General features: G+C 52.4%; 1 protein-coding gene across 7 annotated transcripts in view; it reads left to right on the forward strand.

Annotated features, from left to right (window-relative positions):
• The window catches only part of DLGAP4 (DLG associated protein 4), a 90,359-nt gene that overhangs the window by 7,597 nt on the left and 57,043 nt on the right, over positions 1 to 25,719 (forward strand). For 5 of the 7 annotated variants that reach the window (XM_055544942.1, XM_055544941.1, XM_055544945.1 and 2 more), the window contains 2 exons: positions 2,366 to 2,416; positions 5,273 to 5,513. In XM_055544942.1, coding sequence (XP_055400917.1) covers positions 2,366 to 2,416; positions 5,273 to 5,513 — 292 coding nt within the window. Of the gene's footprint in view, positions 1 to 2,365; positions 2,417 to 5,272; positions 5,514 to 15,598; positions 16,449 to 25,719 lie in introns of those variants that run through there. The other 2 variants (XM_055544943.1, XM_055544947.1) reach the window with 2 other exon arrangements.

Genomic DNA, 25,719 nt, shown 5'->3' on the forward strand with positions numbered 1-25,719 from the left:
CCTGAGCTGTGGGCACAGAGGGAGGGGTTGCACTACTGCTATCCACCCCGAAGCCCCGAGGACGTGGAACTGGAGACCTGGCTTTGAGTCCCAGTCTTGTCACTGACAGTGTAAACCCAGGTCAAATCCCCCGCCCCCCTTCCCGGAGCCTCAGTTGCCTCACTTATCACCAGAAGGTAATCTTTCCTATTTGAAAGGGTTGTGGCATCAGTGAGATAATAAACACAGTGTGCTCAGCACAGGGTAGCTACCTTGATGGTTCGTTCTGCCATCTTGCTGTATGACTTCTGGCAAGTTGCTTCTCCACTCTGGACCCCCATGTCCCATCTGCTCGGTGGATAGCTGGGCTTCCAGGACCCGGCCAGTTCTGCCAGTAATAGTGGTAAGCACGCTGTGCTGTTAATCTCTCAACCATCAGCTCCTGGATCCCTCACCACCACCCCAGAGGATCCATATCCATATCCCCATTTCACAGATGAGGAAACTGAGGCCCAGATAGGTAGGATCACACAGGGAGGAGGAGGCGAAACTGGGCAGAGATGGACTATCAGGCCCAAACCTGGACCTCAGTCCCTACTGTGTTGTGCACAGTACTTTACCATTTGCAAAGGGATAGCCAGGCAAGGCTCGAGGGCTCCCTCCACAGTGTGAATGGGGGGACGAGGCCCAGAGAGGGCAGACACCTGCCAGCGGTAGCACAGTGAGGCAGCAGAGACAGTCAGGTACAGACCCAGCTGCCTCTCTAAGCAGGAACAGGCCCCGGGTCCTGCTGTGTGCAGCCCCACTGCCCGGGCTAATGGACTGCTTAGAACTTTTGGACCCCAGATCCCCACCACACCATTATTCCTAGCCTGGCCAAACTCTCCCCAGCCCCCCACCCTCAGGACTGTCATTCCCAGACTCCAAGGAGACTGACCTCAGATGGGGGGTGAGGTAGAGCCCCCCAACCCCAGCCAGGGGACCCTCTGCCCCTCCCATCCTCCAGGTCCCACCAAGTCTCACCTGAACAGTTGTGCTGGCCTCCATGCCTGTCACGTCCAACCTATTCACGGCGGCCAGAGGGAGCTAGCAAAAGGCAGAAGTCAGATCACGTCACCTGCTCCGCACCGTCCCATAGCTCCTGCCTACCCCCAGGAAAGCCAGACCCGCGAGGCCTGGCCTCCCTCTCAGGCATGATCTCTGACATATTCTGTCACCGGCCCTGCTCCTGCCACACTGGCCTCCTTTTGCTGCTCACATCCCTCATTCCTGCCCCAGCCTCCCTGTGCTTGTTCCTCCCCAGGAGCACTCTTCTCTCAGATCTTTGCACAGCTGGTTCCTCTGTGTGATCCAGGTCTTGGCTCAAATGTCACCTCAGAGACCTGCAGTATCACTTCTCACCTCAGGGGTGCCCAGGGCCCTGTTCCCTTACCTTGCTTCATTGTCTCAACAGCACTTCGCACTATCAGGAATTATATTTGTTTGCTTATTTATTTGGTGTCTGTCTCACCCTTAAGACTGGGAGCTCCCTGCAGACGGGGCCCTTGCTGTCTTGTCCCCAAGCAGGTGGCGCGGGGCATGAGGTGTGTGCTGGATGGACAGTGCCCTTCCCTGTCTCTCCCATCCTGTCTGTTCTTTCATCCCTCAGCTGTCTTGTCTGTGTCCCTCTGCTTTTCTCTCCTCTCATTCACATTTTTCTCTGATTCTCTCCAGTATGTCTCATCTCCATGTTTCTCTCTGGGTCTGTCTGTCTGTCTCACATGCACCCTCTCTATCCCCCGCCTGGCCTTGGAACTGGAAACACACTTTTGTCCTTTGGCCACACAAAAAGGTATATGGAATCAGCCAGGCTGGGGATGCCACCAGTCTCTCCCACTACCCCCTGCCCAGCCCCAGTTCTCTTCTGGTCTAGAGTGCTCTGAACCCCCAAACCCTCACTCCGTGAAGCTTGAGTGACCTGAGCCACATATGTGGCCTCAAAGTCAGAGATGTCCAATTCTGTCTGTATCTCTGAGCCTCAACTCCTTCCAGGAGAAGCTCCCCTCCCACCAGGCACTGGACTGGGTAAGCCCTGACCAGGGAAGAGAAGCCTCCAGGTTCTTCCCCTAATCTATAGATCCTGGGAGGCTACCTGCCCAGCTGACAGGCAGCAGACAGGACATCCATGGTCCCAGAAGCCAACCCAGGAGAAACATGTATAAACCCAGTCCCAGAAGGAGTGAGCCTCCTATCCCTGGAGGAAACCAAAACCTCCTAGTAACTGGGCCCCAGCCAGTCTGGGGAGGAGGTTAGACCAGCCCCAAGTTCTCTTGTAGCCGAGCCTGAAGACCCCTCCCCAGCCCCCAGCCTCGGTCTCCCCATAACCCTCCCCATCTCTTTCCTGCAGATTTTTGGACAGGCCTCCCTGATCCCCCAGTTGTTTGGCCACGAACAGCAGGTCAGTATGTTTGCCATTCTCTTGCTGCCCCATCCCAGAGTCCAGGGCTGGGCCTAGGCACCTCAGTGTCCTGGCCCCTAACCCGGACAGCTTGCAGGCAGAGCTAGCGCCAGGAAAACCTCCTCCAAGGAGGATGGAATTGGGGCTCATATTGGCACCTGGACCTTTCACTCCCTGGCCCTGTCACTTCACTTCTCTGTGCCTCAGTTTCCTCTTCTCAAAAATGGAAAAGAATGAGTTAGGTTCTATGGATGAGGCAAGAATAGCCCCACGACATTAGGACAGCATTGTAATCAACTCTACTTTTTAAAAAAGAGTAACCCTAGGATAAGGGAAGGCATATCCTGAGAGATTCTAGCTCCCTCCTTGTCTTCTCCCCCAAAGCCTGGGAAAGGCCAGGCAAGACTGTTCTATTTGGACAGATCAGGGGCTGGGGACATTGGTCTCCATGTTCCAGACCCCAGATCCTCTGACTTATCTCTTTTCTTGGGTTCCATCAAGATTTTTAAGGATGTTAGGGTTCTGGAATGAATGCAGAGACTTTTCAAGTTTACCAAAGTTGGTGAAGATGATGCTGGTACTGGCACTGTCTGCCTGTCCTAAGGGTGCCCGGGGGTAGGATGCACACACATCCTACCCCCAGAAGTGGTCCTTTCCTCCCCCCATGCCCCAGCCCCAAGGCCACATGCCCCACAGAGTAGAATTAGGACTGGCCCTACATCTCCTGATTCCAGCTGTGGATGCCTGATGCACCTCCCACCTTCATTTCAGAGTTCCTCTTGATCGCACTGATGCAGAGGGTCTTTGGGGCACCCACAGTGGGCCAGGTGATCTCTTCCTTCCTTCAACAGCCTCGTGATAAGGGTGTGATGTTTCACATATAAAACCTCCAGGGGAGGTTCCCTACACACAGTGTACCCTTAGTGGTACACATACCAACAGCACTAACCAGCTGGCCTCTCCCCCAAGAGCTTGGGAGCATCTTAACCAACACTCACAAATCCTTGCAATCACCCCCACAGAGCTTCCTGTGATAACAGATACAGGTTATCAGGTATTTACTTTCCCCCCAACACTCTTCAAAGCATGCGATATGAATGATCTCATTTAATCTTGACCACCATCCTGTGAAATCTGGTCTCCAATTAGCCCCCATTTTATATATGGGGAAACTGAGGCACAGAGCAGTTCAGTGACTCGCCCACATTCATATTGTGAGAAAATGATGGACCTGGCAGTGAAACTCTGGCCGTCTAGCTCCAGAGCTGGGCCATTACTGTGCAATCCCAAAGCAAGACCTCATTGCCCTTGGCAATCACAAGGGTCTCTCAGTATACCTCCCTCAGGTTGCAATTTTGGAGGATAAACACCTATCTCTTTAACACCCCCTCCAGGTGAATTCTGGATATGTCACATGGCCTACATGTTAATTTATCAGTGCTGTCTGATAGAACCTGGTGATAATTAGAAATGTTCTATAATCCATGCTGTCCAATAAAGGTAGCATGAGCAAGTGCAACGTGGCTGGTGTAATTAGGGAACTGAAATTCTTAAAAATTATATTTAACTTGACCCTAGATAGCCACACATGGTTAATTGCTACCATATCAAACAGAGCAAGTTTAGCCCTTTCCAAACATATACTCTAAATTGGGTGATGATCCCTCTAGCCAATTTACCTGGTGCAGGACCTGATAAGTTCACAGGCATTCCACTCCATTTAGAGGAGGAAACACTGGTCTAAAGGATAGTGCTGGCCTGAGGTCACACAGCAGGTCCAGGGCAGAGCTGGCCCCAGGCCCAGCCTCATCTTTTCCTCCACATGGTGGAGGAAACTTTTGCCCCCCTGCCCTCTTGCCCCCCTGCCCTCTTGCCCAGGTGTCTCCCAAGACCCCTAACCAGTGTCCATCTTTGGCCAACTCACTCCTCAGCTCATACTTTGTGATCCCCAGGTACCAAGATGGCCTGAGACATGGGTCGGACAGACCCTTCCGGAACTCTTGGAGGGTATATGTATGGTGAGGCCCCTCTATGCTCACAACTCCAGCTGCAGATTTGTAGGATCTTGAATGGTTTTCTCTAGAGGGACACTTAGAAACCATCCAGATGAGGTTGAGCTAAAGGAGAGATGGCAAATAGCACATATACCACCATTCTATATACTGCCCGTGGCAGACATCACTAATCGATCCTCACTGCCACAACCCTCATTCCAGTATTATTTTCTCCCACCAGACTATTGCATGGCTTCGTTTCTGGCCTCTGCCTCCATTCCACACCCTCTATCCAACATCCATTCTATGTCCCAGGGCTAGATTAATCTTCCTTAAATACACATTTGGAGTATTGATTCTGCTACTTCCTCACTGGGTGCACCTGGCAAGTATCTTCCCCTCAGTTGCCTTCAGTTTCTTTGCTTATAAAAATGAAGGAATTGGACCATAAGATGGTAAATGTCTAGCACATCTAGTGCCACCTCCCGATTTCAACCATCAGGGCAAACATTACTAATTGAGTATAGCCTTCTTTCTGGTTGACTTCAGATGTGACCTCAAAATCTATTAGTTAATCAGTCTGAACACACAGGATATAACCTAGTTAACATCCTAGAAAGTATATTGAACAGTTTCTCCTCCATCTTAGAGATGGGAAAATTGAGGCCCAGAGAGGTGAGAGGGGCTGCCTATTTCTTAAGGGCTCCCTCTGCCCATCCCATGCCCTGAGTGAGATGGGAACAGGAAGGTGGGCTGAGTTGCAGCACCAGACTCCAGCTCTGCAGCTGAGCCCACCACCAAGCACCCCCATCCCTCCAGAATGGGTGGAGATGGCCCCTGATGCCTGCTTTTGCCCGGACAGGTCCGGGAGGCAGATCTGAGCGACCAGTACGAGGCGGCCTGCGAGTCGGCCTGCAGTGAAGCGGAGTCGACTGCGGCTGAGGCTCTAGACTTGCCGCTGCCCAGCTACTTCCGCTCCCGCAGCCACAGCTACTTGCGCGCCATCCAGGCGGGCTGCTCGCAGGAGGAGGACAGTGTTTCCCTGCAGTCCCTTTCCCCACCGCCCAGCACCGGCAGCCTCAGCAATAGTCGCACGCTTCCGAGTGAGTACCGAGGTGGGGGCGGGACTTGTTCATTTGTTTTGCCAGGGGGCCCCTGGGACCGTGCCTGGTGGACTGCAGGTGGATAGGAATCCATAGTGGGCAAGCCAGGAGTGGAGGGGTGGTTAGGCAAAGCAGGAGCCCTTGGGGCTGAACTTCCCACCAATTGGTAAACTGGAGCTCAAACGGGGTGTGGGGGAGGGGGTCACAGAGAGAGATGTCAACACTGGGAGTGGGGTGAAGGGGTCTAGCTTGTGAGGTACTTGGTGGCCCCTGGGTCTCTCAAACCCTGATTCAGAGCAGCCTCCTGCTGGCAGGCAGAGCTCACTGAAGCCCTACTTACCGGTTTGGATTAGTTCAGGTAGGCAAACCTGTGGGGAGAGTGGGACCCTGCAGGGAAGAGAATGGGATTTACATTGAGCCATCTCAAAGGGGTGAGTTTGCAGGTGTCTCTCATATTCACAATCAGGGACAACCTGTCCTTCCTGATACCTGTTCTGAGTTCTCTGACAATAACCCAGGGATGATCAGAGAAAAGGGGGACCCTCTCTCCCAGAGCAAGCCATGATATCAAGACCAAGAAAAATCATAGTACAGTTTCTAGCTTAGTAGACAGAACTTTGATCTCACTCTAGCCAGCAACTTTTCCTCCATGAGCTTCAGTTTCCCCATCTATAAATTGAAGCATAAACCAGACCCCAGAGAGCTCTCCAGCAGATGAAGTAAGTCTGTGCCTGGGGAGGCTTAGGTGGGTGGGGCCTTGCACGTGGTAGAAGCTGACAAGTGTAGTTATTACTGGTTCTCAGTCTTGACTCGGAGCCTCCTGACAATCAAAGGCATTTGGGGTTGGATTATTGTCGGAGAAGACACTTGCTTCAAGCACTCAGTTGGTGTTTGATATGATCAAATGAGCCTGAATCTCAAGGAATTCTATACACAAGAAACCAGCTTATTGACTGGAATGAACTTGGCTGGGGACAGAGCAAGAAACCACTGTGTTTCACTATTGCCTTTCAAATCATGGGTGATATCTGGGCAGGTTCCTGAGCTTTTCCTATCCCTTTTAGACCTTAAGGAACAGTCTCGTTTTCAGATATTGAGAGTCTGGCCTCATTTCAAAACGCCAGGCTCATCCACTTCAGACCTCATGCACCTGGTAGCTAGGGCTTGACTGGGCTGGAAAGCCCACAGTGGGGAGCTGGGCATGGTGGTCAGTGTCTCCTGGGTTCCTTGTTCACCAGTGGCCATTGCTGGTTCCTCCAGTGGGAGGGGAAAGTCGCTAGTGCAGGGGTTGTCTAGCATCAGGACTTTTCTATGGGACAGATGCCACTTGCAAGTGTCTTCTCCGACAAGGCCCTCATGATGCCTTCTCTCCTGGCCTGGGCAGACCCCCTCCAGGCCACTGCTGCTTATTCCCCCTCAGCTTCTCCATGCAGTGGTCCCTCTCCTTCCCACTCAGCCTCTTTTTGCCAGGGGACCTGCCCCTGCCAGGCAGGCTTCTTGGACAGATTACTCTGAAGACAACTCCAGCCCTTCTGTCTCCTCAGCTCGACTTAACCTATATGACAATGGGGCCTGTGCCTTGCAAAACTCTGAAAGTACAGGGTGGTCTGCTACACCCTTCCTTCTAGCTAACCCTGCCAGCCTCTCCATTTTAGGAGTCTCAAGCAGGCATTGGGGTTCACATTGTTTGGCCTCCAAAATCCAGGGAATCTCTCTGCCCGACTCTCCCAGGCACTCCATTCCAGTTCTCTAAGAGCCTTGGGTGGAAGGATCAGATTCTCCACATCACCAGGCCCAAGGGAAGTTCTCTCTCTTTTTTTTTTTTTGGCGGGGGTGGATGTGGGGGCACGCTGTGTGGCTTGCAGGATCTTAGTTCTCCAACCAGGGATCGAACCCATGCCCCCTGCAGTGGAAGCACAGAGTCTTACCCACTGGACCACCAGGGAAGTCCTATAAGGGAAGTTCTCTAAGCAGAAGGTGAGCATGGGGAATCAAACAGCACCTCCAATGATTTTGTTCAAATAAACCCTCATCACCAATCTCCCCCTACCTCATTCACTCATGAATGGGCTGAGGTTGGGTGATGGGCTACATGACTCAGAACTGTTTGGAACCCTGTATTGGTCAACTATTGATACAACATTGCTGCATAACAACAACAAATGAGGTATAAAAAAAAGTAACGTTTATTTCTTTTGTACCTTTGTGGTCAGCTGGAATGTGCTCCACATGTTTCTCACCCTTTTCCCGGGACCAAAGTGTCCTCCTGGGATCAGTGGCTTTCGCAGGCCATGTTCTTCTTGTGGTGCTGGCAGAAGCGGAGGACAGCAAGCCTAACTACACAGGCACATTTCAAGGTCCCTGCTTACATAATATCTACAAAAATCTTATTGGTTGAAGGGGGTCATATGACTAAGCTCAAGGACAAGGGCTGGAGAAATACCCTCCCACCTTTGTGTAAGAAACTGATTTATATGGTAAAGTGTGAGGATTGAGGAAGGGGTGAAGAATCAGGGTCAGTAATTCAATCTACTGTGGTCCACTTTCTTGGCCACATTTATTCCTGTCCCTCTTACAGAAAATACCCTTATCCCAAAGATCCTGAAAAGTCTCATTCAACCATAACATCAGGATGTCATGGTACACCTGAAATTAACACTGAAAATCAACTATTCTTCAGTAATAAATAAATATATTTTTAAGGAAGAAAAAAGATCTCATGATCTGTGTCAAATCTGGATTTGGCTCCTCTTGATTGAGGAACCTAAAACCTAAAAAAGAAAAAAAAAGTATCTACCTCCCACCTCCCAAACACCTGCTCTACACACACACACACACACACACACACACACACACACACACACACACACACACACAGCATGCATTGGTTAAATAGGGACAGGATGACTTGCAGGTCACATTCTTGTTCAGAAGGAGGGGAAGGGGTTCAGAGACTTACTGATCCATGGCCATTGTGAAGTCCCTCTTGGCAAATACTCTGGGAGAAGGAATATCTCTTGATGAGGCCCAAGGTCTTGCTCCCTGGGGTTGATTCCCTAAGCCATGTTTTTCTAGAGCTCTCTGGAAGCCCTTCCTTTTCCATTAGCCTTTTTTGGCCTTGTCTAAAGGAAGCACTGGAGAATATAGGCCTTTGGGCAGTTGATGAACTGTTGTTGCCTGCTTCCTGCCTGAAGGAAGTTAGGCACCCAGATGTCTTTTTACACCTTGAATGGTCTCAGTCTCTTTAGCCTAAGCGATCATTGTTTTGGCCACACACCTCCCTCAAACACTTTATGGGTTTTCTGTGTATTGTATTCCACTTAACTTCCATGTTGCAAAAACTACACCATTAATTTTTAAGTTATGACAGTCTCTCTCTACTCAATTATGACTACTTTGGGTACATCAGGCTTCTATGGGGCCATGCTCTAAAACTTTCTGGAAGCCCTTTTGAGCAGCTGAGAACATCTACTAAATGGTACCTTATTATTTTCAAGTATTAATAAAAGATGTTGTAACCATGTTCTTGATTGGATCTGGCCCACATGTTATATCTTAACTGGCCATGACCTTGGTTTGATCTTTGTCCCCAGGCTGCATATTAATTTGAGACTGATTTACTGGCTGGAGAAGTGTTGATTGATTTATTTTCCAACTCAGCCAAGTTCTGGGCTCTCTGTATTCCCTCCAAACACTCAACACTCCCTATATCTTTTATGAATTCCACTCTTTCTTGTAAGTCCTTATCAAATCCAGCCCAGAGGCACCAGCTCTTGCTTTCAACATTTACCTGGAAACCATCTTGCCCAAATCCATTGGTTCTCTTCAAATTACTATAGATGGACAGTTTTGCCAAGCATTTTGTCTCTCCATAGTGCAAGGTCACCTTTTTTCAAGCCTCCAGTAACAACTCACTGCGCACCACTTGGTCCCGGAGACAGTGCTACATATTTTTATTTTTATTGCTCATACACCCCACTCTTGGTACCAATTTCTGTATCTATCAACTATTATCACAATAATGCCATGGAACAAGCAAGCACATCTAATTTCAGCAGCACCCAATAATACGCATTTGTTCTCATTCATGAGCTTTCCAGTCACCTAGTTTTGCTCTGCATGTCCTATATCCTTCTCCTCCTGGGACGAAAGTGCATTCCTGGAATCAGTGCCCAAGCCATGCCATGTGCTTTCCACTGAGGTGGCAGAAGTATAAGAGGGCTAAGCCCACTGTACAAGCACATTTCAAGTCTCCTGTGAACATCTGGTTGGTCAAAGCAAGTCACGTGAGCCCAGAGCCAAGGTCCAGGGAAATACACTCGACCTTTTGTGGGAGAAACTGCAGTTACGTAGCAAAGGGCATGAACACAGGGAAGGGTTGAGGACTGTGGCCAAAAATTCAGTCACAGCTCGTTCAGCACCTCCCATATGAATGATCCAGCATTTCTGGCTTTAAATGTAGGGGATGGCTGGGGGAAGGGGGGAGGACTTCAATTATTCTCAATTTCAGGACTTAAGCCCAAACCAAGATACTCAGGAAAGTATGGGAGGACTTCCCTGGTGGCCCAGTGGCTAAGACTCTGTGCTCCCTATGCAGAGGGCCTGGGTTCAATCCCTGGTCAGGGAACTAGATCCCGCCTGCCAAAACTAAAGATCCGGCGTTCTGCAACTAATATCTGGCACAGCCAAATTAATTAATTACTTTTAAATTAAAAAAAGAAAGTGTTGGTAGCAACATCTGATACCTGCCCAGACATGTGTGCACATATATACCTATTTGTGGACATATATAAGATTCTATACCCTTAGACCTCTATGAAAACATATAAAAGCATATACACATTGGTGTTCTCACATGTATGCACACACATACACCTAATCTCTACATACAGTTGCACATGCTCTCACATATGTGTGTGTGTCTTCTTCAAGGCTCATGCCACCTCCACACCATTGAGGAAATTGTGCCCCTACCAGATTGGAGCCACCAAAAACATCTCCCCCCTCCCCGCCGCTCTGTTTCCCCACTCAGCCCTCCATCCAAGTCTCCATAGTGACCACTACATTCTTGCTTCTCTCTACGCCACCCTCTGACTCCCTCATGCTCAGCAGGTAAACTCACCTGTCTTGCAGGAAAAGCAAAGTCACCAGATTTTCAGACCTCTGCCCAGAGCTGCATTTGGTCCCTTAGATACCTTAGTGCTGGGTTAGGAAAGACACTTAACTGTCATCTGTTGCAAAATTATCATGTCACACAATTCTTATTAGGCTTAGATTCTGTACTGCCATCTGCCACAAACATGTCATAATAAATGTATAATTCAATTATGTCTATTTTGTGAATAGCACCCTCTCCTACATGTGGCATCCTTAATCTGTGTACAACCTGTACCACCATACATGGCCACCACCTCCCTCATTACAGACACACCCTAATATGCATAGGCACCCCCTCCTGCAGCCACTGTGTCCCTGCAGGGGTCTCCTGCTCAGAAGGCTGCCCCCTGTCCTCAGCATATGTCTCCAAGAAGTGAGCCCACCGAGGGCTCTTCTGAGCCCCCAAGTTGCTAAGGGGCATGAAAGCTCTTTGTCACTGTCACGTGAGCACATATGCTCTCGGGCCATCAGCCGTCGAGTGGGAGATGTGGGGGGCAATTATTGAGACAGTGAGAGCCTGGCAGTGGCGGGCCCCTCCCCAGTGGCCATGGGCAAGGCATGGAGCTGCCCACCCACCCGCTGGGAACTGGCCAGCTTCCCAGCTGCCAGCGCTGCCTCCACAGACACCCCCTCTTTCCCTCCCCCTTTCTGACCCAGATTCCACATTCCGGAAATAGCTCTGGCAGGTGACTGGGAGGCAGGGGTCAGCCCTACTGGGATGGTGGGGGAAGCAGCAGATACACGTTTAGGTACCTACACATGCCCCTCCCCAGCCACAGGACCTGCCGGGAAGGCCCCTGGGTACCCCTCAGTCTGCCCCATCCTCCGTCCTCTTTCTGCACTTCTGAGAAAGAAAAGAACAGAGAACGCCCTCCCTCCCACTCCTCCCATCTCTGACTCTGCCCACCTCCTTTCCTCTCCTCCCCCCCACCCTCCCTCCATCCCTTTCTCCCAGCTTCCCCTCCCCGCCATCATCTTAGCCTTCTGTCTGTCTCCCTCAGCCCTATTTCTCCCCACCACCCTCTCTCCTGTTTTCCTCTCCATTTCTGGCCTTTCTCCCTCCCCAGCCTGTCTCTCTTGCACTCCCTCTGAATCACAAGAGAGGCTGTGACATCACTCAGGAGCCGCAATGGTGGTGGGCTGCAGGGTGATACCCGCCACCTGCCCCTGCCCTGTGCCAGCTGCATTCTCTGCACGGGCACATGGGTACACGTGTGTACATGCACAGAGGTCCACACACCTGGGGTCACTCTCTGGTGGTGCTTGAGGCTCTAGGGTGAGCTGGGATAGGTTGCTGGCCTGGGAAACATCCTGGATCCTTTTGGATCTAGTTTCTGCTCTGCTAAGTCACTCTGGGTGGGTCCTGACCCCTTCCTGTGCCCCAGATTCTCCGTCTATGTTGTGAGGCTTGGATTTGGAGACCACCAAACACCTCCTATCTGAGTCACAGAATGCTCTGTCCTCCTTTCTTTGTTCCCTCTCCCCTCCCCCGGAACTCCCCCAGTTTCTTCTCTGATTCATTCTCTTCTGCACAGACACAGGAAGGGAGGCTGACAAAATTCCAGTAAGCAGCCAACCTTCCAGGCAGCCTCGTCCCCCAAGCCCTCTCCCAGGCCTGACCCTCCACAGTCTCTGATTATCATGCTACAGGCTCCTGTCAGGTTGGACACTCCAGTCTCCAGAGTGTCAGGGCAGAGAGGAACCTCAAAGACCATCATGTCCAGCGATGCAAATAGGCTTCAACTCACGTGTCATTCCTGATCCCTGGAGCTCAGGACTGAGAGTGAGTTAAGCAGAGAAGTGTGGCACCATTGATTAGTGATGTCTGCTTTGGCCAGGACAGTTGCACTTATCTGACATTCCTGATTTAGCCCAGTTAATCATGCGCACACACACACACGTGTGTGCACACATACATATTGACGGATATTTTACAAAGAAACTGTAGCCTAGAAGAGGTGAGTGTCAAGTCAGGGTGACCCAGTTAGTAGGTCAAGGAGCTCTTCCCCCATCCCGGGTCAGCCTGACTTGAGTTCTGCACTATTCTGTGGGTGTTGAGGGGTGTCATCCAGGGTTCTGGTAAAGAGCTGCAGTGTGGTCACAGGAGTTTCAAGAAGAATCATCTGGCAACATGGGCAGGATGGATTGGAGGCTGTGCAGTGGCCCAGGCAAGGCCCAGGGAGCTTGGGCAGGGAACATAGAGTCAGAGAATAATGCAAGTGTCCAGGAGACCTTCCTAGAATGAGTGATGAGGAGCCAGAATTCCTGCCTCCTGAACGAGGGCCCTCTCCACAGAGGGCACTGGGCAGAATGGGGCCTTCCTCCCTCCTTGGACCTCCTTGGGCCTTCCTTCCTCCCAGCCTTGGACCAGGAAGTCCCTGGTTAACTGAGCCACTCTCCTAAGTCCCATTTTTAGGCAGACCCATAGAACCTTCTCAGGGAAACAGTGATTGGGCTGGTGGGCAGGCTGGGAACCCCAGGTTTCTGAATGAGACAAAAATATCCCTTACTCCCTCAAGGGTAGAGAGGTCAGGCCAAAGGAGGAGAGACTAAGGTGCTTACATTGAACCGTGGAGGCCCTAGAGTGGTGGTGAAGGACAGGAGCCTTGCCATGGGGCATCCCTTTCATTGACTAGATGTTTACTGATCCCCTACCATGAGCCAAGTGGTGGTGTAGGACCAGGAACACTTCAGTGAACAAAATGGAAACCCTGGCCTTCATAGAGAGTATGCTCTTGTTGGGTGCAGATGGGCGGGTTGGAGGACAGACAAAGCAGTCAGTATAAATAACGCAAATAAGTATACGGGGTTTTAAAAAAATATTTCTTTCTTTTGGCTGTGTCAGGTTGCAATCTTCATGTGGCATGGTCTTTTTGTGGTTGTGGTGCAGGGCACATCGTGGGCTTAGTTGCCCTGGTATGTAGGATTTTAGCGCCCAACCAGGGATTGAACCCATATCTCCTGCGTTGGAAGGCAGATTCTTAACCCCTGGACTACCAGGGATGTCCCCTAAGTACATGGTTTATTGGAAAGCAGTGTAGGGCAAGGAGTACTGGGAGGGGAGGGATATTGCAGCATAAATAGGGTACCAGGGTAGACCTCATTGAGAAACATGTTTGAGCAAACTCTTGAAGGAAGTGAGGGAGGAAGTAGTGGTGGGTACTCCAGGCTGGGAGAAGAGTGGTACAAATGCCCGGAGGCAGGAGGACTCAGTAGCTGATGGAGGCCAAACAGGGCTGGGTGTGGTTGGGACACAGCAAGACAGGCAGGCTGTGCTTTGGGGCTTCCTGAATTTTCCTACATAATCAATCTAAAGAATAAGTGAATGATATAGGTGTAGCCTAGTGACTGTGAGAAGGGCAGAGTAAGCTAGTATTTTTCAAAGTGCCTAGGGCAGTGCCTGGCATCAAAATGGCAGTGCCTGGCATCAATATTAAAAGCAAACGGTTGCTTTTAATATTTTTGTTGTTGCTGTTTAGTCACTCAGTCATGTCTGACTCTTTTGTGCCCCTATGGCAGTAGCCCGCCAGGTTGCTCTGTCCATGGGATTTCCCAGACAAGAATCCTGGAGCGGGTTGCCATTTCTTTCTCCAGGGGATCTTCCCAACCCAGGGATCCAACCCGCATCTCCTGCATTGCAGGCAGATTCTTTAGCACCAAGCCACCAGGGCAGCCCGCTGTTATCATTATAACTTTATGCAAAAATCACAACAGTGGTATTGGAAAGACTGTATCATCTTCAGTAAATTTTTCTCCATTTTACATTTGGAAAACAGAGGTGCAGAGAAGGGCAGGGGCTTGTCTAGGTCACTTAGCAAGGCAGGTTGGGGAGCAGAAACTGGATATGCAGATGGTACACCTACTGTAGGTGCAGCCTAGAGGGATGAAGCCCGGAGCAAGGACCCGGACTGTGAGTAGGGGGACTCACAGGGGCGAGGCGGGGACTCCATGAAGTGGGGAAGCTCCATGAGTTGTGAAGGGAGTGACTTAGGAATTTACACAGCTCCTACTGCACTTGGCCCTCCAAGGTATCGTGGATGTAATGGTTTTATTTTACTAAAGAGGAAACTAAGGTTCAGGAAGTTGAATGAACATCTTGTCCAAGGTCACAGAGCCCTACTGAGGCTGAGCAGGGATCAGAACCCAACCTGCAAGACCCCAGATGAGCACAGCAAAACCAGGAGGGAGCGGTGGGGACACTAGAAACCCTTAGGACTTAGAGTCCATAGTATTGGGAGGCTAATTTGACCACACACAGGTGAGACGACCCGCTTGTGCGGAGCCTCTGCTTCCCCTGGGGAATATCCAGGTGTAGCCACGATAAACTGGTACAGACTCCCCGGGCCCCTCGCTCGTCAGGGAGCATGCGTCTCGTTCCAGCTGGAACCGGTTTGGTGGGGTCGGCTGGAGGGGCGGAGTCCCGGGTGCTTAGGCACGCGCGTGCTGACGTGGGCGCGCGCTCCCTCGCGGGGTCGGGCGGCCTGGGCGTGGGCTGGACTGAGCGCCCCGCGCGCTTGCGCACCCGCCCTGCCGGGCGCGCGCGACGGGCCACGTGCCGAAAGGGCCGCGCGCGCCCCCGCCCGCCCCGGGAGTCCCGAGCGACGCGCGCGCGCGTCTGACGCGGGGGGCGGGGCGGGGCGGGGCCGGCGCGGGGCTTTAACCCAGAGGCCCCGCCCCTCGGGCGTACAAAACCGGAGCCTCGGGCCGGGCCGCGTGAGGGAGGAGGGTGAGTGCCCGCCGCTGGCCGCAGCTGCCGCCAGCCCGTCCGTCACTTCGTCGGTCTGTCCGGTCCACGTCGTCGCCGCCGCCGCCGCCTCAGCCCGGACGCCTGGGGCCCGCCCAGCGCCGCTCAGAGCAGCCGCGGCCCCGCGAGGAGACGGGCGCCGCCCCCGCCCGGCCCTGCCCCCGCCCTCCTCCCAGTCTGTCCGTCCGTCCGTCCTCCCGCCCGCTCGCGCTTCCGTCCTTCTGTCCAGCCACCGACCCTGGGGCCCATCTCCCCGCTCCGCCCGCTTTGTCTCTCCCTGGCTCGCTGTCTCTTTGTCTCTGCCCTCGCGCTGCCTCCCAGCCCCTCCCTCGCTCCCCGATCTCGGGTGCCCCTCAAAGCGCTCTTCTCATCCCTCAGAGTCTCCCTCTCGGAGCGCCCCTGTTCTTCGGGACTCCCTCTCTGAGCGCCCTCTCATCTTGTGGGGAGGGGGCTTTCTTTCAGAACACCTTCCATACTCCCCGCACATCCCTTGGGGATCCTCCCTTCCATCTGTCCCCCACACCCCGGGGGTCTTGCCTCCTCTTAGCCCTCCTTTCTGCAGGTTTTTGCCTCTTTTGGTGTCCCCCCTGTACGCTGGGACCTCTGATCCCTTGGGGTCTCTCCTTGGGAACCCCGAAGCTCCCCAGGTCCCTGACTTCCGTACCCCCTCCCTGCCTTTCCTTGGTTTGTGCCCCAGTCGTTGTTCTCTGTCAGGACTCCGCGCCCCCCAGCCCCCTGGGTCGGGGTCCCCTGCTTTGCTTTCCCTGCCTCTCCCTGTCCTCACATCTGTCTTGCTGGTGTCACCGCTCGATGTCTCTTGCGCTGCAGACCCCTTTTTGAGGCTTCTCCTCTGCCGGGGTCTCTTGCCCCCCACCCACCCCACCCCACACCGCGCTTTCTCTGCCCCGTCTCCCTGTCTCCCCTTCTCTCCGCTCCTGTGTCTCTCCCTCTCCCCTTTTCTGTCTTTGCCGGTCTCTGGGTCTCTGACCCCCATCCGGCCCTCATGGCTTTGTGTCTGGAGCTCTTGAAGCAATGTGAGTGGTGGGGTGTCCGGGTCGGGCCGGAGTCCGCCCGCAGGCTGGCCGCGGCCGAGGCTCCATGGGGTTGGCGCTGGGGCGAGGGCTGGCGCTGAGGACTCCCCACCAAGAGGGCAAGGGGGGAGGGGCCGGGCTGTCTGGCAGAGGTGGGAGTGGGGGCCCTTCCTGCTCTGAGGCTTCTGCTTTAGTTGCTTGTGTGTGTGTGTGTGGACCGTGCCACGGGCTGGGCATCCCTGCCCGCTCGGCCCTGCATGGCCTGGCATTTTGCGATCGCTTGTGGGAAGGCCTGGGCTATTTTGGAGCCAGCAGGATGTGATATCACTTGGGCGTTTATTTAGACCCGACTGGGGGTGGGGGCTGCGTTCTTGCCAACTTGAGTAATCAAATTTTGCAGGGGGGGGTTGCGGCCTCCTAGGCAGCCGGGCTGTGAGGTTTGGGGCCAGAACTTGTAAGCCACCAGACTGGGCAGGTGAACCAGGGTTTATGCTGCCTTGGTCTTGCCGAGACTGGGTTGTCATGAAGATCAAATGAAATATCTGTAAAGACACTGTGGGAACTGCCAGCCTAGCTCTAACCTGAGCCCCACAGAGGGGAAGCAGCTAGTTCATGGGCACACAGGCTAATTCATGGCAGAGTTGGGACCGGGATCTGGGCCTGGGACGCCCTGGTCCAGAGTTCTTCACCCCAAAGTCCATTGCCACCTATTATTCAGAAATACACCTGCCCTGCCAATAGGGCAGGGAACCAGCTGTCCCCGTTTATGCCCCGATTCCCAGTTGTTGTTTTTCAGTTTGTAAAGGTAGGTGGTGTGCCCAGTGGGATGTCTGTGTTGGGAGGCTGTCGGATTTTCTGTGTTCCATCCCATTGTTGTTTAAGGGTGGTCCTGCTTGTCCAGTGGCACTTGGGAATAAAGTCAGTCAGTTTGTGGTTGTGAGCCCCACCTGCTTTGCCGGCTTCCAGTAGAGCAGGGAAACAAAGGCCCTGGCTGAGAGATGCTCTGCAGACAGCTGGGGTCCGCTGTCAGGGAGCCTCAGACGTCCCAGAACTTTGGAGCAGGAGATCAGCTCAGCTATGATAGCTCCCTTGTCTTACAGACAAGGTCCAGAGAGCACAGAGGGTTCAGCCAGGACTCCTGCATCCTCTTCTGTACCACTGCCAGACCGGTCACAGTCAGGCGGGTGTCACCTGCTTACTGGTGTATAATGACAATTTCCAGCATCCATTGACCTTTTATTGTGGGCCCCGAGCTTGACATGTTACACAGATTTCTTGCAGTGAGGAGGAGAAAGGGCTTGGTTTCTGGTCTAGAAGTGGGAGGATCAGGGTGTGGTCCCCACATCACACCGTCTCAGGGAGGCTGCTTTTCCCTGGGCTTCAGCTTCCATATCTGCAACATGGGAATGATCTTCCTTGTCCTCAGACTGATTCTGAAATCATGGGATCCCTAAAGAAATTCTGGGCAGCAGACTGCCAAGGTTCTATTCTCGGCTCTGATGCTAAGATGCTGTGTGACTTCAGACAGGTGTCTTCCTCTATCTGTATTTTTCCTTCAAAAAAATGAGGAAGTTGGGTGTTATGGTCTTGGAAGTACTTTCAGCTCTGACATTTGAGGATTTTTTTTTTTTAAACACCTGTGGTTTGTTTTTTTTTTAATTATGAATGACATTTGAGGATATTGAGGTAACTGAAGGGCCACCTATTTGTACCTACATCTCGTCTTACCTGTAAAAGTGTGTGTGATCACAAAATAACAGAATGTGTTGAGCGCTGCCAGGTGTGTGCTGATGATACACTGTGGGCTTTCATCAGAGAGAGACCTTGTTCGGGCAAAGAGAACAGAGACACTTCCAGAAGGAGGCAGTGCTTGAGCTGGGCCCCTATACCCGACACGTACTGCCTCTTATAGGAACTGTTCCAAACAAAAGAAAGAGTATGGGATTTTGAGTCGAAAATGCCTGGTTTTAATTGTTCTCCACTCACTGCGGGTGTAATCTTGGTCTAGTTACTCTCTTTCAACTTTGGCTTCTTCATCTGGACTCAAGATAATCATATTTACGCTGCAGGGTCATGGTGAGGAGTGAGCTTCTATATTTAAAAATACCTAGTACACAGTAGGTGACTTCTCAGGTAGCCCAGGGGTAAAGAACCCACCTGCCAGTGCAGGAGATATGGGTTCAATTCCTGGATCAGGAAGATCCCCCTGGAGAAGGAAAGGGAACCCACTCCAGTCTTATTGCCTGGAAAATCCCATGGACAGAGGAGCCTGGTGGGCTGCAGTCTATGGGGTCACAATGAGTCCTTCACGATTTAGCAACTGCGCACGTGTGCAATACACAGTAGGCATTTAATAAATGGGAGCCTTCACCTCCAAGTAATATCTGGATCCCTTTTTCCTTTATGGGAACAAGAAAGAGGCCCAGCCTCTCCCACTACCCCCCTGTGGCTGGGGTTCAGGTAACAAGGAAAGCACCTTCTGGCTGTTCTGATGTATAATAGCAGTAATCCTCTAATCTCTCCCTCGCTGTGTGAGACCTTGTATAATCTACCAGGCTCTTTCCTTGCTCATTGTTCCCCACAACAGTCCTGGGAGGAAGTCAGAAGCCAGTGGAGTTCTCCCTGTTTCACAGGTGAATGAAGCATAGGGGGCCCAGGGAGGGCCCTGTGCCCAGGCCTCTTGACTTTTCTTTCCTTGTAACCACAATGTTGCTCCACATTTACTGCTGCCTGGTAGCCTACCCCTCGGGCCACCTTCTCTCCATCTGGCATCTGTTCTGCCAGGAGGGTTTGCTTGACATTTCCCCAGCCTCTGAGCTCATCTCAGATTTAAAGAGACTAGCTTGAGTTTGGGTGGGGACTGAGTCACCACCTTCCTCCACTTTCTTACCCTGAGCTGCAGCCAGACATGTCCAGAGGGCCACCACCGTAGACCTGCTGGTCATAGACCCTGCATACAACAGGCATTCCTCCCAGAAGCTCAGGTGGCGCTCTCTGGGCTCTCCAGGGAGGGCAGGCTGCAGGGAGGCTCCATATGTATTTCTTCACACCTAGGGGGTCTGGAAGCACAAGCCACACTGAGTTGTTGCCTGGCCTCTCCTGCTTCTAGCCCTTATGTGTGCTCTGCCCTCCCCCATGGTGCCTCGCTTCCCTTGGAGGCCACATAGTCACATGCCTCCTCTTCCAAGAAGTCTGTGATTGCTGCCTCTGGCTGGAGTCAGATTGTGAATTTAGTCTGCACTCGATGAAAGTGTGACCTTGAAGATCACCTCTTTCTGCCTCCGTTTCCTCATAAAATTTAGGCTCCACATCTTGACACAGTTCAGGCTTCTGAGCCTATCCCCAAAGGGTCTCAGTTGACAGGTCTGGGGGCAGGAATGAGCTTTTTAAACCAGCCCCCTGGAGGAGGCTGATGCTGAGGGCTTGTGGATTGCACTCGGGGAAAAACTGAACTGAGCGATTCCTGGCCTGGGATCACAGTTTGGCTTGTCCCTGCTGTGTGACCTTGGACTGATCGACTTTCTGCACCTCACTTTTCTTCTGGGTCAGAAAGGGATGGAAATGCATTTCTCCCATGTTGCTCTGAGAACGTGAACTGGTATCAGAAAGGTCCTGCAAGACATGGGAGCGTGTCTGCCACACTGGGTGTTGGGGACTGTGCTAGGCGGTTTCTGGCATTATCGCACTGCATTATTGCAACAGTCCTGTGATACGGGTCCCAATATGATCCCGAACTGACAGGTGGGGAGACTGGTCCCTCATCATGCTGTTTGTTTCAGGCAGGATTGGTTGTTTCCAGAAAGAGGTTACCAACTTCCCCTGCTCAGTCCCTGCAGTAGACGCCGTCAGCCCTGGCCAGGGTAGGGGCTGTGAAATTGAACAGCTGGGCAGGAGTGCAGTGCAGTCAGCAACAGGGATTGAATGAGGTTGTCCAGGTGTGTGCTGTGCGTGCCTCTCAGGTTCTCAGGTTTCCTAGTCCTGTGGGAGGGGAGGCACAGCTGCCTCCCGTCCCTCAGCCTGTGTTGGAATCAGCTGGTTTATCACCCTCCCACTCCTGGGAACCAGGGAAAACAAAAATCTATATTCTGGAGTTAAAAGATTATTGTTGTTTGTTTCACTATAAGAAGCAGGCCCAGGGAGGGGAAGGGACAGGGGGTGCCTAGCACTCTAGAAGACCATGTCAGGGCCAGGCAAGAGCCACCGCCCTGCCTCCCTGCCCAGGTCTCCCACATTTCTCTGTCCCTGGCCTGGATTGCCTGGGGAGAGCTGGTGCACGGAGGCTCCGTTTGGCCAGTGTAGAGGACAAGAGCCAGAAAAGTGATCCCAAGTGGTTGAAGCTGGACCCGGCTTAGCTGAATTGGGCTTGGAAAACACTCTCTGACAGCGGTTTGCCCTCCCAGCCCTGGGCCAGGCTCTGAGAGGATGGGAAAGACCAGACAGACAGGGCCTCTGCCCCTGGGAACTCAGGCTCTGACAAGGGAGACAAGGCCTACAATTATGAGAGACTGTGTGACAGTCTGTAATTAAGCATCTGCTGAAGAAAGGCATTGTCTGAGGAGGAAGAAGTGAGCGTGAGCCAGAGGAGACAAGAGCCCTTGAGAGGGGGACTGGATTCAGAGACTGGCATTGGGGCTGGCGTTCCTGGGGATGGTTTCTCCAAAGGCAGAGGTGCGGGGACTGGACACGGTGAGCACATGTTTTGGAAACAGTGACTAGACAAGTTTAGCTGCCGCTCTGGGAGGGCCCAGAAGGTTGTAGGCTGCATTGAACTTGAGCCGAAGAGCAGAGGCTTTGGAGAGCCATGGAAGGTTTTAGAGCCAGAGCAGCACAACTGGAGGATTTTTTTCAAGATGAGTCAGGCTGGGTGAGTGGGACTGAATGAAAGTGGTGACGGGAGGAGCTTTGCAAGCATCCTGGAGAAGGGAGAGGGCGGGGTGCAGGTGGAGCCCGTGGGAGGGGGAAGGGCCAGTTGGGGTGCAGAGGATGTGTGTTCCCTGAGGAGAGCCCAACTAGGGGCCTGATGGGCCAGTGGGAAAGATACTGGGTGTTGCTATTTGGAGCAGGAAATAACAGTCTGAGCGCATTGCTCGTCCACCTGCTCTGTGCCAGGCTCCGTGCCAGGGCCTCCATGGGTGCTCTCGTGAAATCCTCTAAGCCCGAGGCAGGCAGACTTACCATCCCCCTTTTACAGATAAGGAACATGTGGCTCAGACCCAAGGCTGACTGCAAACACTGGCTCTCCCAGTTCAGCTCGCCTTCTTAGAAAGGAACCTCCTACTGTTAGGGTCCTGGGAATCTGAACCTTCTTGACCCTTGAATTGAGACCCTTGAATTAATACATCCCCTGGGCTTCCTAGGCAGCGCTAGTGGTAAAGAACCCGCCTGCCAATGTAGGAAATGTGAGAGACCTAGGTTCGATCCCTAGGTGGGGAAGATCCCCTGGAGGAGGTTAGGACAGTTCACTCCGGTATTCTTGCGTGGAGAATGCCATGGCCGGAGGAGCCTGGTGGGTTATAGTCCTTGGGGTCACAAAGAGTCGGACATGACTGAAGTGACTTAGCACACATGCATGCACAAATATATCCCCTACAGCCCACACGCCCCCTGGTTTCTAAAGACCTGGAAGACTGGGGCTGAGAACCAGCTCAGAATTCCTTAAGATGGAAGCATCGGAGAACTGAAGGGCCTTCACATCAGCCGTTTTACTCACCAGGCTGTGAGCAGTCTCCAGAGCTGGGCCTCCTGTGTGTGGTCCAACTGTGGGCACGTCCATGACTGGGCACACTGGAATTCTCCTCTGGCCTCCTCCCCCACCCCTGAGAGAGAGTTTTCCCTGGCCCAGCCACAAAGGCAGGAAGGGACTTGTCCAAGGTCATCTCAGCACAGGAGAGCTGGGTGATGAAACCCAGTTCTCCTCTCCCAGGCTGCAGCCAGGGATGCCCACTGGGCAGAGGGAAGGCGAGGGCGAGTGGCTACAAGGGGAGGCAGCGGTGGCTGGTCACAGTGCGTGGCTTGGAAACCAGTGGCCAGCCCTCGGTGTGCCCCCTTGAGCAGAGCCTTGGCCGGGGGTCTTGGCACAGCTTCCATGCTCCGCTGCCCACTCCGCCCTTGTCTGCAGTAAACACCCCTGGCACCCTTGTGCCAGTGCTAGTGATAAGTCACTAGTCTTATCTGACTCGTGCAACCCCATGGGCTGCAGCCCACCAGGCTCCTCTGCCCATGGGATTCTTTAGGCAAGAACACTGGAGTTGTTTGCCATTTCCTCCTCCAGGGGATCTTCCCAACCCAGAGGTCGAACCCACGGCTCCTATATTACAGGCTAATTCTTTCCCACTGAGCCACCAGGGAATATGTTGGCATGTAGTCTCTGAGCCTTGGGGTTTACAGGGTACAATTGTAACTGCTCCCACAATTTTCATACCAGAAAGCAGGGCAAGAGTTTCGATGAGGGATTTTTGTGCTCCTTTGGAACAGACTGAGCCTGAGAAGCCTGAGAAATTATGCAGACATTGGAGGAGTGAACTAGAGCACCCTATGCTGTCCCTTTCAATTGTAGTCATTCATTTGGTCAGTGCTTTACCACTTGCCAGGTGCTTTGTGGTAAATGTGATCGTTCTCAGGTATATTCATTCTTTTTATTTTGTTCTCAGCACATAGTTTTGAATCCTTAATGTTTGTGTAGCCCGTTTTTGATTTGCAGAGAACTTATCCACCTTATCTCAGATTCTTATCCAGCCCTAGGAGATCACTACTGTTCTTGTCATCCTCATTTTCCAGAAAGTGACTTGACCAAGGTCACTCTGGGATTTACTGACTGAGCTGTTGTTCACTTATTCAACAAATATTTATTAAGTGCCTGCTGTGTGCCAGGTGATGAGCTGGGCCTGGGGATACAGTGACCAGGAGAGCCATCTAGAGACTTAGCTTCTGACCTCCCAGAGTCCACCGAACCTTCAGGGTCTAGCAAGGATCCACGCCAGTGCTCTTTCCCCCCACCCTGGGCTCTTTCCACTGCAGAGCCCTAGAATTTGGGCATGAGGTTTAACACCTAAATTGTTGTAGCCTGTGAGCCTTCAACCTGGAGCATCATGATAAAGCAAGCCAAGACAGCAAGTCTCCGCAAACTGAACCTCAAGAGTGACAAAGGAGGTCTTCGGTAATGACTTAATTATTAACAAGAAGGTGAGGGAGGGCATCTCTACAGAAGGCCATCTGCTTCTCCCCAGGGGGATGGAAGTCGCCCAAGGGCGGCCGTACCTAAGATCCTGGCCTGAATTTTCTGCCACCTTCAAATATTTGATTACAGTCTGCACAGATGTGGAGCCCTGTGGCCATGTGCTAAGCTGGGGACCCTCCTTGCATCCTTTAATATTAAATGAGACAAAATAAAGGCATATCGTAGGATATCAGTCTGGAAGGAACTCTCCCAGCCTCCTCACTTTCCCATGAGTGGGAACCACATATCAGAGGGGAAGGGACTTGCCAGTATCCCATATGGAGAGAGATTCTTTTCCCCCTTTCTGTCTTACCAGCCCAACTTAGTTTCCCCAGTCCTTCTGGAGGAACTCCCCCTTCCCAACTGTACCTGTTGAGCATTCAAAGCCCTCTTCAAGTCTTTCTTATGCCTTAAGGCCAAGTTTTTTCTTCCTGAGTCTTCCCTGCTACTTTCTCCCCTGCCAGAGCCCTGTGGTGTCCAGGCGGCCTCCGTCTGCTCTCGGAGGCTGACCACCTGTTCTGCACGGCGACCAGCAGCCCTGAGGAAGCTTCAGAATCCAGATGTCTGGGCCTTGCCCCCAGGGAATGCAATGTCTGTCACCTAGAAGAAAGCTTCCCTTGGTACATTTTGCTGGAGTTCTTTTTTTATGTGCAAAAGTTATGCTTCTCTTGAGAAAGCAATCCACGTAGGTGGTTAAACATTTCAAACTTGTAGGGGAAAAAAAGGCCAGTGACAGTTGTCTGTCTCCCACCCAAGCTCCTAGATAATCACTGTCAAACAGGCTTGGTGTTTTCCTCCAGAAATATTCTGCATACGTGGGCAGCTGTGTCCATCAGTACATCCGGTTTTACTGCCTACTGCCCTTGCTGTTCTGTTCCTTGTCGTCTTCACGCAAGACTGTCTCTGTGGTAGGTTATTCCTGCGCGTGGCCGTGTAGTTCGTTGGCGGATGGGCCATCCGTTGTTTATCTGGTCCTCTGCTCAGGGACTTTTATGTTGTTCCCAGCCTTGCTGTTACGAACACCGTTCCTCACTTGGCCATAAGTATGTGGGCAGGCATCACTGTGGGAGCCATTCCTGCAAGTAGAATTGCTGTTTCCAAGAATCTGTGCACCTAAAATTCTATTACCTTCTTTTGCATCCTGAAAATCTGTATGTTTTGTAAAGCACTGTGGTTAGGTATTCACATGACTGAGCGACTGAACTGAACTGAACTGATGCTGATCCAGCCCAGAGACGGGGAGGCCGACCAGTGTCACTCAGCAGTGGTCAGCCAGTGAGATGTCTCTGGAGTAAGGTTCAGATGGGGGGGGGGGCGGATGAAGGGAAGAGGTGGGCTGGGGGACACATCAGAAGTGGAGCCAGAATAGGGGGAGGGATGCTGTTATAGGTACCTGGGGACCTGTTTGTGACTTGTGTCCAGGGAGAGATGACTGCCCCTACACACACACACACACACACACACACACACACACACACACACACTCCTCCTCCTCCTCCTCCTCCTCCTCCTCCTCCTCCTTCCTCTGCTTCTCTGGTGTGTGCCACACCTGCTTGGCAGCAGCTAGGCCAGTGAGCTCATTGGTCCAGCAAATATTTACTTGGGTCCTGAATCCAGTTCTGGCTTGGCCACTATGTCTCTGTGCCTTTCCGAGCCTCAGTTTTCCTCATCTGAGAGATGGGGAGGCCCCTCCCTGCCTTTCTCATGTCACCAGGCTCCATCTCACCAGTGGGGAGATGTGGTAAACCAACCAGGGGGAAAACTCTGAAAAACAGATGGCAGTGGTCTTAGCCATACCGTGGCCGGCACCCCGGGGTCAGCAGAGAGTGAAGTTTGGACCCACCCTGGGTGGGCTGCTGTCATTCTTGGCAGATGGCCTTGACCCTTGAGTCAGGAGTTTCCAGGCAGCTGTTGGTGTTTCCTCTTGTACCAAGACTGGGTTGGGCTCATCTCTGGGGTCTTCCTGACTTTGCTCTGTCCCAGGGGCTGCTCAGGATAAAAAAGTTGACAGGTTGGAGAGAGACAAGACAGGAAGATGAGGGAGGGTCTCCACACAGC

Source organism: Bubalus kerabau, chromosome 13 (assembly GCF_029407905.1).
Source record: "Bubalus kerabau isolate K-KA32 ecotype Philippines breed swamp buffalo chromosome 13, PCC_UOA_SB_1v2, whole genome shotgun sequence".
Taxonomy (NCBI): Eukaryota; Metazoa; Chordata; class Mammalia; order Artiodactyla; family Bovidae; genus Bubalus; species Bubalus kerabau.